Source organism: Pygoscelis adeliae, unplaced genomic scaffold, assembly GCF_000699105.1.
Source record: "Pygoscelis adeliae isolate BGI_AS28 unplaced genomic scaffold, ASM69910v1 Scaffold206, whole genome shotgun sequence".
NCBI lineage: Eukaryota > Metazoa > Chordata > Aves > Sphenisciformes > Spheniscidae > Pygoscelis > Pygoscelis adeliae.
In genome coordinates, this window is record NW_008825052.1 from 1,237,953 (window position 1) to 1,251,188 (window position 13,236).

Genomic DNA, 13,236 nt, shown 5'->3' on the forward strand with positions numbered 1-13,236 from the left:
CAGACTCATTGAAATAAAATAAAGGAACAATTAAAATCTGTTTTTTCAAACAGGCTACTAGGGTACATATAATATGTAGCATTTCAAGGGTTACACATCAAAAGTATCCTTTGGGAGATTATTTTTCCCCAGAAATAATTTTTTCCTTCAAATTGCTTCATTTCATTTTCACCACCTTCTTACCCATTTGATGACAAAAGCAGGTTTTAGTTGCTTTTCCAGAGAAGCTGGGTGGTTGTCAAAACCACATGATGGCAGATATGGCCAAAGCAAGCCAACTGCTCACAAAAGGTATGAAAACAACATGTGTTTGAGGAGGAAGGGGGCACTAAAGGTGATTGGGAGATCAAATCCAGTAGAAACATGTACGTGTCTAGCTGTGATGAAAAGCATTCTTCTCAAAGCAAACAGATTTACTCATCTTGCTAGGTCTGATCACAACTTCAGTGTGAACGCCTATGGGTATATACAATTTTTTTGTACGGACACAGGACAGAAGAGAACACACTGCGGTATAAAAGCCCGTAACATTAACTGTTTACATATAAACTCTTCTCACTTCACCTCTTCTCTGGACACCAGTTGTAGAAGCTCGCTGATGTTACACTGCTAGTAGCTTTCTAAATGCGTTTTTCCAGGTTTTTTGCAACAAGAGCCAGCCTTATTTCTGAAGGATGAAGGAAAAACGAAGCTGTCCCAAATTACATGTTGTGTCTCTCCGAATAACTGTGGTTGCAGAAGTTGGACAATAATCCTCTGATTATGCTTCTGAACTCTTATTTACTGGGGATTTTCTGCCAGCTACCCATCCACTTACAGTCCTTAGGCACAATCAAAACATGTTTGCTCTAGGGAAAAAGAAACATTTTAGTGCAATCAAGCGCATCTGGTGTAACTAATCTGGGTTAATCACAGCAATGTGAGGGACACAGAATATGCATTATAAACATGAAAAAGGAACAATTTTCAACATGCTTTTCAAACTGCACAGTAATTTCTCTTAATTATTAATTCTAACATAAAATGATTAAATGCATTTGTTTTCGCAAGTCTTAGTATTTCTGTCACTTTTATATTTAGAAAACTGACTCAGGAATGTGAAAGAAAGCTAAATTTATAGAACCCTCACATACATTAATCAGCTGCTTAACAGAAAAAACAAGCCCGTCATCCACATCCCTACTGAGACTTGAGGGCAGTAAATACCTTTTCCTGACTATTTTGGTGTCCAGCCTGGGAAGACATTGCATTCTTCTGTTCCAACAGATCCTGAAAGCATCTCCTTTTTATGTGACTGTCCTGGTTTCATTTAAAATAATGCTTAATTTAAAACTAGTCAGAGAATGATCACTGTGATTTCAAGAATTCAGTGGGAATGAGTTAAGAAATATCAGCAATCTTCTGTTTGGAGTTCAGTCCAGTAGCACGAAGCATATTTGTTGCTGCAGAGACTTGGGTGGGTTTTTTTCTTTTTTCCTTTTTCTTTTTTAATTTTATTTATTTTTAATTTTTTTTTATTTTTAAGACCTCGCCTGAAAACTAGACTAATAAAAACAGAATAGTAAAATACTCTGGAACAGTAAAATTTTGCTGTTCTTGACATCCATGAGCAAAACAGTAATATCCTGTGAAAATAACATAGTGCTTTAAAAAGGTGCAATATACCTGTATAGCTAAACTGGTTTGCCTTGTATAAAACTAACTATATACAAGCTTGAAAGCCTGGGAGTTCAAGATTTTAAAACTTTAAAATCCCATCAAAGAGATTGAAAAGACAGATTTATGGCAATCACTACAGCATAAGGAAGGTGCACCAGGAATCCTTCAAAATTCCAAAGGTTAAAGAAGTTAAGTGCTGGGTTCAGATCAGAAGGGTTCATTAGAGTAACCACAATGGAGCACATGCAAGGGCGGGGAGGCAGGAAAACTTCACGGGAATCTCCTTTATGGCAATAAAGAGACGGGAGGCAGGGAGGGGGGGAAGTCTTCAGTGAGTGAAGTTTTCCTTTTGTCATCGTGAATTTTAATTCTGCATCACAGTTTGTATTTTTGGTTCTTCTCTTCGTTATGAACTTCATATTGCTGGAGTCTTCTGGCTTTTAGTCCATTCCTTTCTGAGTGCAGTCTGTTAGCCCTCTCAGTACCTGTGAGACTGATGAGACTGGTGATACTGGGAGCTCTGCTGAGACGACGTGGAATAGCCCATTGTACTCTGGGACTGAGAAGATCCCTGAATGTTGCTTTGGTAACTCAGGCGTGAGCTGGAGTGCTGCAGGAAAACAGAGTGGGATCAGGGGAATGAAAACCAGCCTGTTAGGACTATGCAGCTCAGGAAACTTTTAATCTCTCTGAAGCTCATTAAAATGTGACTGTTGGAGAAGCTGAGTAAACAGTGTTACTGTTTAAGGTCCCATAAAACAAGTAATCAACCTGATCTGCAATCAACCTTAACACAGCACACAAAATACACAAGGTCTTGTGGCAGACACCTAGAAGTACAGCATGCATACACCCATTTTTTGAAGGAAAAATACACAAGACACAAGAGAGAGCAGACTTCATTTCAAAATTCAACTGTTTCTTAAACTTACACCTATCATTATTGTAAGTGCTATTAATGCAAAAACAAACTGCTAAGGCCACAAACACCCTTTTCGAGATAGGTAATACTAAATGTTACAGAGAAACAATTTATTCTGTTCCTGAGAAAAAGTCAACCATGACCTAAGAGTTACTCAATTACTCTAAATGAAAAATGTCCAGTAGGATAAAATAATATAATTTTAGGTAAGCTTTTCAACTTGCTGCCTTATCTAGTGGAAGCAAGGACAACTGCTTAAAGACGGGCATGTGAATGCGCAATAACCTAACATTCATTTTCCTGAATGTTGTTTTTTCCCCCTCCAATGTTTGGAATGTTAGCTCAGTGGACCCCAACCTCAGCAAGCCAAATTCATGGATCATTTGCGGCCTCCAGCCTGCTGAATTTGACCTTTTATTACCATATCCATTCCCTGTCCAGAATTAATAATGCAAGCTGTAAAATAACACAAGCTGCAAAATCACTTTGCGTGAAAAGTACTGCTCAATGGATAGGAGACTCTCTAGCAAGGTAAACCCCACCCCAATCCACAAGAAAGGAGAGTCTACAAAAAAACCCAAAACTATTTGCAGGCAGCAAAAAGGTTTTTTCCAGCCAAGTTAACGTGCAGGGTCAGGCAGCCACTCAATAGAGTTCTGTTCACTGTCTAGTTGATGGTTCTACTTCGCTATATCCAAGAGTCATCAGCAAGACTATGGCCAACAGCAATCGTCTAGGAAAAGTGTTAAGAACCTACATTCTGATTAAATATCAGGAGTATGAGTTACAGAAAGCCTCTGGAGAAGTTTGAGTTCTGAATAGAAATCCCATGGAGACAGTGGGTCTGTAAGAATACCACATCCTCCACAGACCAAGAATCTGCTCAGTGAAGGCAATACCCCAAGTCAGTAGTCTCATCTAACCATTGGAACCCAACCAGGAGAGCTGTGAAAGCCTCCTGACAACTTTTCAGCTAGATGAAGAGCAGGAACCTAACTTTCAGGCAGCGTAAACCACTTCTGCCCTTTGTTTCTCTACATAGCTTTATACCTTTAATTTTACATAAACTGTAAAACATACTAAACCCTAAAAATATCATATTACTTTTTCTGTGTTCTGTCTAATGTAGGAATATGAAGGTTGCTTTCAAAGGTGAAGCACAGTGAGGCTAAAGAGAGAGAGTTAACAGTCCAATCTTGCAGATCTCTGTATCCCAATATAATATCAATATAACTAATAGCTGTGCGGACTAACTTCACTTGTTTGTAAGGGTCAGTTTGGGAGATAACAGCTCAGCACACTGGCTTTGGAAGAGAGGTCTCCCGGCAGCATGTACGCTGTTAATAACCAGATTATGCTTGGCCTGCATGGTTAGATTGTTAACAGAGTGTCTGAAACCTGGAATTTGTCTCAAAATTCTGAAAGTTTTTGCAACTTCTAACAGAAAAGAAAAAGAATTGTGATAAATGCTATGACTTTATAGGAACTCATTCTGGATGAAAAGCATCAGCTCACCATGCTAAGCAAAACTCCCAAGGTCACATAAGGAATGCGCAGTAAAATTCAACAAGAAATTCGCACTGTCATTTGTGGAAGCAACGAATATTGAGGTTGGTGAACTACAAAAAGATTTCAACAGAGACTTTAGAACACCAGCTAAAGGTGGTGGGAATCTTCTTCCTGCTTCTGAATAAGACATAATGGAGCAAAATTAATGCCATAAGACTACAAGAATGCATTAACTTGCCCATGCTTATTTTTGTTCCACAGAAGAGAATTTGTTTTTAACGAAGTCAGACTTGGACAAACTGCAGACATTCCTTTCTGGAACAGAAGACAGTCAGCTAGAATTTAAGGGCAGATAGCCAAACACAAGTGTAAAAATGGATAATCAGACCATACAATTTAGCAAGTGACGTAAAGGAAACATACAGATCATCATTTTGATGCCTGTGCTGTTAAAGTTTAGAAGGAAAGAGTCATAGGGGGTAAAAAAAAAAAAAAATCTATCTGAAAAAAAGGATAGACTGCTAGCAACTTGTAATGGGGAAGTTTGCCAACAATTCAGAGAGCTGTATAAGGATTCTATAATGGATATCATCAAATGCAGCAGCACACCAGTCCTCAAAATACAGACCAAAACAGGCCAGCCATAAATACTGTGTAGTCAGACAGCTGTAGTGATCTGTCCAGACCTCAAGCCTGTCTGGAACTTTTCAAAAAAGAAACCTAGTTGTCTTTACCCTTAAATTGCCCTCAATGCCTTCATGATCATTTGTCATTAAAAGAGTAAAACAGAAATGCGAGAAAGAAGTCTGGCACTGAGAAATCAATTGTCTGTGGAGAAGGTCTGGAGGGCTAAGTCAAGGCAACTCCAGAGCTGTTTTTTTTAAAAACTACTTATTTTAAGTTCAAAGCAGCCTGAAAAGACCATTCTCCAAGGTGGGATCCTCTCAAAGGCGAGTAGCAGACAGAATCCCTAATATCTTTTAAAAGCTACCTTTAATATCTACCTTTTTCTTATTCTGCTTTCAACTCATTACTGTCTCAGCAGGTATAAATTCACAAGTATTGAAGATCCTGGTAAGTTCAATGTTTTCTATATTTAGTGTAAGTCACTTTTTCAGTGGAAAATGTAATTCTAGTAAGCAAAGACAAGTATGCAAATCCAAAAATAAGAAATCCAAAAGCAGGGATACTGCTTCTGCTTATGAATGCTACTGTACTGGAAAACATGAAATCTATTCAACTTTGGTCACGTTAGAAACAATGCGTGTCTTTGTGCCCTACTTCAGCATGAATCATACTGATGAACCAAAACATCATTCCTGTGCTAACATGCATTTTTTTCTTTAACATTAGAAGTAGACTTCGCAAGATACTAGAATAAACTACAGAACCACTCCATACATGTGATGGTATGAGGTAAAATGAAGCAGGAATCAAACGAGAGCACCTAGTTCTAACTTTGCTTCTGCTTCTCAGGATCTTCTCAGATCTGCTTCTCACACAGGATTTAATATTGCCAAGAGCCGAGTATCCTGCACTTGATCTAACACAGCATTTCTGTGCATGAGATAGTTCCACCGGCTTCAGTCAGATTACTCTCAAACATAAAGTTAAGCATATATTTAAGTGCTTTCCTGGAGTGGACTAGTCCTCAACACTTTATAGGGTGCTGCAGATACGACTCATACTGGTATTCTGTTGAAAATTACTAACCACAGAACAAAGCCTTTTTACTTTAAAACTTTAAACCCACATTTTTATCTAATATATCATAGCGCACCTACTCAGGTTACAGAAGAAATTCATTAAAACATGACCTGTTCCTGCAGTGGGGAAGGGGGAAAATGACATTTTGGCCGTACAGTATCAGAAGCAGCAAAAATTCAAGAGGTACCTGATAATCTGAAGGCATGACAGGCCCGCCTGAGTTAGCGCCTGAAGGCCCTATGCGTGGTTTCTTGTTCGGAGGCACCTGGTTGAGGCTGGAGTCCTGGCTGTGCTGGAGCCCTGCGCCCGCACCCCCTCCTCCCGCGCCAGCCCCCCCAGCCGTCCCGTTGGTCTGGGTGCTGTTCTGCTGCTGCGGCTGCGGCTGCTGCAGCTCTGCCTGCGGCTGCTGCTGAGGTGCTGTTTGCTGCTGATGTTGATTCTGCTGCTGTTGATTCTAGGGGAAGAAGCGACACAACACGGTCACTTGCTCTGAAGTAGTTTGAGCTTTACAGAGTTGCCAACGCCAGTGCCACCGTGCCTGTAGAGAAGGAGGCAGCCCCGACCGCTCGATGGGAAAACACAGCAAAGCTGCTTGTCGGGAGAAACGCGTCCTCGGTACACTCTTGCACAGTTTGTGGGGGTATCTCATTTGTGGAGATTTTGGTTTTTTAACAAAGCAAGCTAGACTAAAACTGGAAGGACAGTCTAGTGCCTCCTACAGCTAGCCAAGCGGTCAGAGAGGAGGATGGAAGGAACCATTCATAAAGCAGTAATTGCCTAATGAACTGAATCAAAACCCCAAAATTTCACTAGTGCTCAGTGGCAGACATGGTGAACCACAGTAAAGTATTCTAAGTGCTTCAACAGCCTTGTTCACTCAGAACCAAAACCACTTTTCAAACTTTCACAAATGACACGTTACAATAACCCGAAGGAGGTTGGCAGCATTACTGCCAAAAAGGTAAGCAAATTGAGACCAGAGGAATGGTATAATTTCTTCCAGGTTGCGAGGAAGTTCTGTGGCAGAACCAGAAACGGGTTTCATTACTGTTTTGCTCTCCTGTGCTTTTAAGTACCTTGTAAAGAGTGGTATACTGGGAATACGGTCCAGCATGGTGCACTAGGTATAGGGTCAGAAAAATCTTACTGAAAGAGCAGAAAAGTGAAAATTGACCAGAGACAAATAGTGGAAGACAAAAGAGGAGGAAACAGCTGAAGGAAGAATCTGGCAAGGGAAGGAGAAGACTAGCAATGGAAGAGAAGCCAGACAATTAAGATGACACTGGGACCTAGCAGGAAGAGAGACAAAGAGAAAAGTGCCACGAAAGGGAGAAAAAAGTTAAGAAGAGCAAAAGACATTGTACTCTTCTGGTTTCAGAGGGCTACAGAATAAAAGGGTATTAGGGAACTGGAGGGAAGGTTAGAAAACCAGCAGAGTGCAACTCTGCCCTCCATGATTAGACAGTTACAAGGGAAGACCACCCATTTGTCTGCTTTCAAGCACCGGGGATGGCTCCTCCACCAGAGCACTAAAGCACATAAGAGAATTGCAAAGAAAAGCAATTTCGCTCCTAACGTGAGATATGTCATTTGCTCATCATGCAAAAAACCTACAGTTGTCATGGCTTGAATTAAAAAGCCTTACTAGCCTCCTCCCCAATATACTGTATGGAACATTTCAGGATAGTCTTTTTTTCCTAGAATATCTGCTTATATAATTATCAAAGCTTTAGTATGGCAGCCTTTTACAAAAGCCTCACTTTATTAGTTTCTCAGAAATCATGACAACCAGTTGCCACGAGCAGAAAATTCTTGATGCCCCCAATAACCATTGATTGGCATTCATTGACTGATTCATCAGGGGCATTTAGTTACCTCAGATAAATGACATAAAAGATCTGTATCTATGCCATTCATCGCAAGGGTCTCCCAAGAGACATTCAGATGAAATTTGCAATGATGTATTCATTTAAGATTACAAAGAAGCCTTGCATCTTCAAGGACTTAGAGGTGGCTTGCGTTGCCATTTCACATTTAGCAAAACCAGTAATGTATCCTCCTGCTTCTAATCCTCAAATCCCATCTCAGTCAGATTCTGTTTCCTGGGAGATTTAAATTTCAATAATTTTAAAAGTTAATCAAGCTAGCTTGTAAAAAAAAAAAACGTTAAAAAGCAATTTATCTTTTCATAATGGTTTGAACTGCACTTATACAAACAAACACCAATAACTAAGGCGGTATTTGTGCTAGAATTCCAAAATTTGTGTTTTCATAAGGGTCTTTGGATGCAAGGGAGGTGGTTGCTACTGTGAGAGCTGAAAAACTCCAATTTTGTTATGTGTAAACAAATATTGCAGGAACTCTCACAATTAAAGACAACAGTTTGCCATAGGCCCGATGTTTCGCACTTTGTGTATTACCACAAAATTTACCTGACTAGTCTGAGCTTGCTTTTCTGCGCACCTACTACTGCTACTGCCTGGGTAGAGACTAAGAGCTACTCTGTCAGGCTCTGGCTGGGGTCTAGCTGCACTACCTTAGCGCGCAAAAACAACTTATGCCAGCAAAAAAATTGTCCTCAGGTCAGTCTTGTTCATGGTGGTTCCTAAATAAACAAACTTGTAAAAGGTCTACAGTTAGCAACATATTACCACATGTCACCTCTCAGGCACAAATTACCAAAATGAAATTCCGGTCCTACCTAGAAACGAACCCAGCAGAAACGTGCCTAACAGAATTTGAATGAGAAAAGAATCCTTTTCACTTTGTTTTACAAACACTCATTTTAGCTTTGCTGACTAACAGTTAACCATTTTGAAGAATGGATGTTTATGTTAAAGGTTATTCAATTCAGATGCAAGTTCCAAATAAACAAACACAGAGAACTCCTCTAGGTTTCCAAAGGACTATGCAGATATTTATGATTTTAAAAACAAACTGGAAACTAACGCTATAAAAAAAAAAATCCTTTCACTTGCAACAACATCAAAGAAACAAAACATGGCACAGATCCAACTTTCAGAATACCCTTTACCTTCACATTTTCTATACTGTGGGAACACATTCAATGAGTAATGCGTGACTTATATTACCTAAATGGTCTGGAAAAAGTTTAATTTGGAGTGTGCATAAATACGTGACTGTCCCCAACAATCTCAAAGATCATTTATACAATGGCTGTTTTGAATATAGACATGCCATTGTTTCCCCCCCCAACACTCCCAGGAAAAAGACAGACATTTACTTTTAAATACACTGAATTAACAAAAGCCAGAGTCATTTTAATTCATAAGGTTTGTTCTTGTTTTTGAAGCTGTGAGAGTTGAAGCAAAGCTAGTAACTAAATTAAATCAAATCAGTATCGTGACTTTCATTGTATTTTTGCTTAGGTGTCTGTTTCCTCTTTTTGAAAAAACTATCTGGATGCAAAAATCCAGGATGTTACCACTTGTTCTCAGTACAGAAGAATCTACAATATCTGTTCCGAAAACAAAATTTGCTGTCTGAAATGTATTGATAGGCATACTTTTAAACAGCTAGATTCTCATGTTATGCAGAAAATCTGAAAACAGAAGATGCATGTAGTCAAATGGTTTCTCCAAAAGATTAACAGCCCTTCTCACGTAGTCCTCAGATAATTACAGTTCAAGGCTGTTTTCTTCACATTTTGCTAGCTATACATTACTGTTGGTGTGTCACTGTACATTTTTAAGTGAAAATAACAAGCTGTTTCATACACTATAGCACCATTGTCCAGCCTTCACAGCATGATGGGACAATCACTGCGGTCACATAGCACAGCTGAGCTACACGCACAAAGCAGGTCGGATTATGTTGCAAACACACCAAAATTTACTAGGCACACAAACAAGTTCTTACCCATGTCTATGGGGCTATGGGAAAGAGAATATTGAGAGCAGACTGTTGCCACCAGAACAGTTCACACTCCTTATTACTCCTTTGTCTGAAGGCCCTTAAAACACGGTCAGGAAACTGTGTGCAGATGGATGAAATGTTCTGATGTAGTGCCAGAAGCAGGCTGCCACTATTTATTTGAGACCCTGACAGCCATCTACTTTCAAATGGCTGGATGTATGCCAGTCATACAATGGAAATGCCATTCTTTTCATATGATCACAATGTATTTTCATCATGCAATGCAGGAGGAGGTAGCAAGGTCCTCTTGGAATGATGGCAGCTGAAAGTAGGCTACCGCTGACAGAACAACCCATCCAGCTCATTCCCCACAGGTCAGGGCAAACTGTGCTGGTGATACCACCTGAGACACCCCGAAGTCATCTGATACTTTTAATCTGTCTGGGAAGCAGTTTTAAGAGAGCCTTGCCTGGAAAACACATTTTTGGTTAACTCTTCATGTTTCATTGGTTTTCATTTGGTAGCACCATGACTCTTCCTTATTGCATACTTAAAAGGGGGGGAAAAAAAAAAAAAAGAGGAGTTTATTATACCTTATCCCCTTTCTCTTCAGGTTCATCTTCATTAAGGAATTCTCTTTTAGGATATGGAATCTGACAGCCAGCAAATACACTGAAACACAGTAAACAGTAAACACTCCACAAAGATGCACATATGACATACATTTATTTAATGCTATATTAAAAACAAGTGAATATAACACAATTTAATTTCCTGTATGAGTCCTGTTTCCATAAGTGAGTGGCACTGTGAGCATTCAAGATAGAAGTCTGCTTCTGCCAGCAGCTAGGTGCTGATCATAATGTCAGATCTCTTTGCTGTTGGCATGAGGCCATCATTTAGAAATCAGGCGTGGTTGAGCATGCCTGAATGCCAGAACGACCACTTGTTGATCCTGATGGCAAAATGAACAAACAGTGTCAGAGGTTCCACAACACCTAGTTGGAACATGCATGGCTCACTGAATAAAGGGCCTGATCCAAAGAGTGTTAATGTCTTATGAGCCCGCCTTGGCTTATAGCAGGCTTAAATATATTTGCCAATCACAACTGCAGAGTTACTTCCAATTAGCTTCTCAGGTCTTGTTTAGAGAAAAAAAAGATAGCTTTTAAATTCAACTGGCTAATGGGATTTGGAACATTCCTTAATGTTTATGGCAGAGACTTTATCATAATGTTATCCTGTAATCCATGGGGAGCTATAGCTCTACATAGCATAGTATCAGATAAACACTAAATAGAAAATTACTGGTAGAACTTGACCAGTATCAATTTCTTAGATTTCTGTGCCAGCATTCAGAATACAATTGACGTGACATGATTTTTTACAGTGTGTAAACAGTTCCTAATCTAGCTGCTATGTAGTGTTTGGCTTATCCAAACAGACAAAGAAAAAGAAAGAAAAAAAACCCCAACTAGTCTCAACTAGACTCCTTTTGCACTCCAGTGGCTGTTCCCTCCTTTTAGTGTTGCCTGCTAGCTGAGGAAACAGTGAAAGCAAAGGTGGAAGTCTCCCTGCATCCAGCTCCTATGGATCATAATGCTATGAACCACCAGGCTTCTAAAAACTGGGAAGAGAAACTGGAAGAGCAAAGCCTGCCAGTAGGAATTGAAAATATTATTTGGAATTGAATATATAATTTGAATTTTTCATTACCATAAAATATATATAGATATAAAATCTGTACTCTCAAGCCTTCTGAACAAGGGACTTGTGGGATTTTAGGCAGTCATTGATCTCTTCACTTTTCTCTCCTCATACTGTTATCCTGTGCAAGAGGGCATGGGAAGGGGCTATAGGTCAGAGAACTATCCTAGTCCTAGGCAGAGGCATAATGAAACCAGGCAAAGGAGAACAGGGCTCTGTGAGGCTACGTAAGGCAGAACAGAACAGGGTACAGATAAATTCTCTAAATACTGCAATAATATTGTTACACTAGCTTTGGTAGTACGTTCAGAATTACAAAACTAGTGCAGTACTGGGTTATTGCCTACGACCACTCGGTTCTGGCACCAGTAGATACAGACACTTCAGTACTGTAAGTTTCTACTGAGCGTGCCTGAGCTACTACTTCTTGTGGATATAGGTAGATATCCATGAATTTTTCAGCTGTCATCTCATTTCAGGGATTAGCATTTAGCAGAAAGAAGACACCCCTGAAGAGCGCAGAAGAAGGAATACATACTCTGATGTAGGCAGAGGATCCTCTTGAAAGTAGGGGTCCTGCAAAGCCTGCTCTGAGGTAATTCTCTTTGTAGGGTCCATAGTAAGAAGCTTCTGAAGCTGCAAAGCATAACATTAAAAATAGCAAAAAGCTTATCAAACTATCATTTTTCAAACTATGACTTATATGTCTCGGATTGTGGATTGTTAAATTATTTGTGGCCTGTCCAGACAAGTCTAAGTTAGCATTGCTTGTTCAGTAAAGTTCCCAAGAACTAGAATGCACATCCATCAAAGCAATACAACTGTGAAGCACTTCTCACGGAAGAAATACAGTTAAGTGTATCAGGCAATATTAATTGCTAAGGCTGAACCACTGTGCTAAAGTGACACTAAATTCAGCTATTACAGGTTCATAAAGCATCATTTCTAAATAATGGTGTTTTGTTGTGGCACATGTACAGCTTTTATACTGTTCTGTACTGCTGACACAACAGGAAAAAAGTGTCAGAAGAGACTGAACATGACCAGGACTCTCCATATCACTTTAGGGACGGAAACAATAAATCTTCATCTCTCGTACTGGTGACATTCCACAGTCAGAGCACTCTGCCACTCACACAGCTCCCAATCCCACTCTAATTGGTATTGAAATGAGAAAGAGGAGGAGCAGGCCCTTCCTAGTAACCTTTCTTCCTTGCTAGGAGGAAAGTAGTAATAAATTTATTAGCTAGAATGCGGTTGACTGCAGCAGGCTATAAAAAAGGATTACAATATATTAGTAGTATAAAACAGGAATTATAGGGATACCATACCGTTTCTAGTTATTTATCACATTCTGATAAACTCACAGTAGGAAATTTGGGTGCTCAAATTACATCATACAGTATCCTGCTCTCACACAATACTCTCTTAATTCAAGCCAACAGTGAAAATATAATTCCTTCTGCAAAGCACATCTTAGCTCAAACTCTATCTTCCAGGCCTCCAATAAAGTTCCCTGGATATTCAGCAAAAGAATGTGATTTTGGGTGTTTGGGGCTTTTTGTTCCAATAAATCAAAAATCTATTACACAATTCTGTATTCTATATATATGGTACAGTAAACAGACTTAGTAAAAGCACTCATCCTGATCAAGAAAGATGATGCCCTGTATTTCCTTTCTCAATAGTTGTAGTTAACCCTACTTTGTAGATGAGGTCTTATAAAATTCTTTGTACTTTTGCCACTTCCTTTCCACCTCTCCCTATTCCCATACTTTCTGTGCCATGGACCCCAACAGACTGACAACACAACAAAGAGCCATTTGGGCTGTCTCTCCACCTATCAGTTCACTTGC

General features: G+C 39.6%; 1 protein-coding gene across 1 annotated transcript in view; it reads right to left on the reverse strand.

Moving 5' to 3' along the window:
• Positions 1-6: 6 nt before the first annotated feature.
• CDK19 (cyclin-dependent kinase 19) overlaps positions 7-13,236 on the reverse strand; it is a 122,385-nt gene continuing 109,155 nt past the window's right edge. The window contains exons 10-13 of the mRNA XM_009326433.1: positions 11,919-12,016; positions 10,267-10,345; positions 5,985-6,251; positions 7-2,269 (exon numbers count right to left, since the gene is read on the reverse strand). Coding sequence (XP_009324708.1) covers positions 2,138-2,269; positions 5,985-6,251; positions 10,267-10,345; positions 11,919-12,016 — 576 coding nt within the window. The 3' untranslated portion in view covers positions 7-2,137. The remainder of the gene's footprint in view (positions 2,270-5,984; positions 6,252-10,266; positions 10,346-11,918; positions 12,017-13,236) is intronic.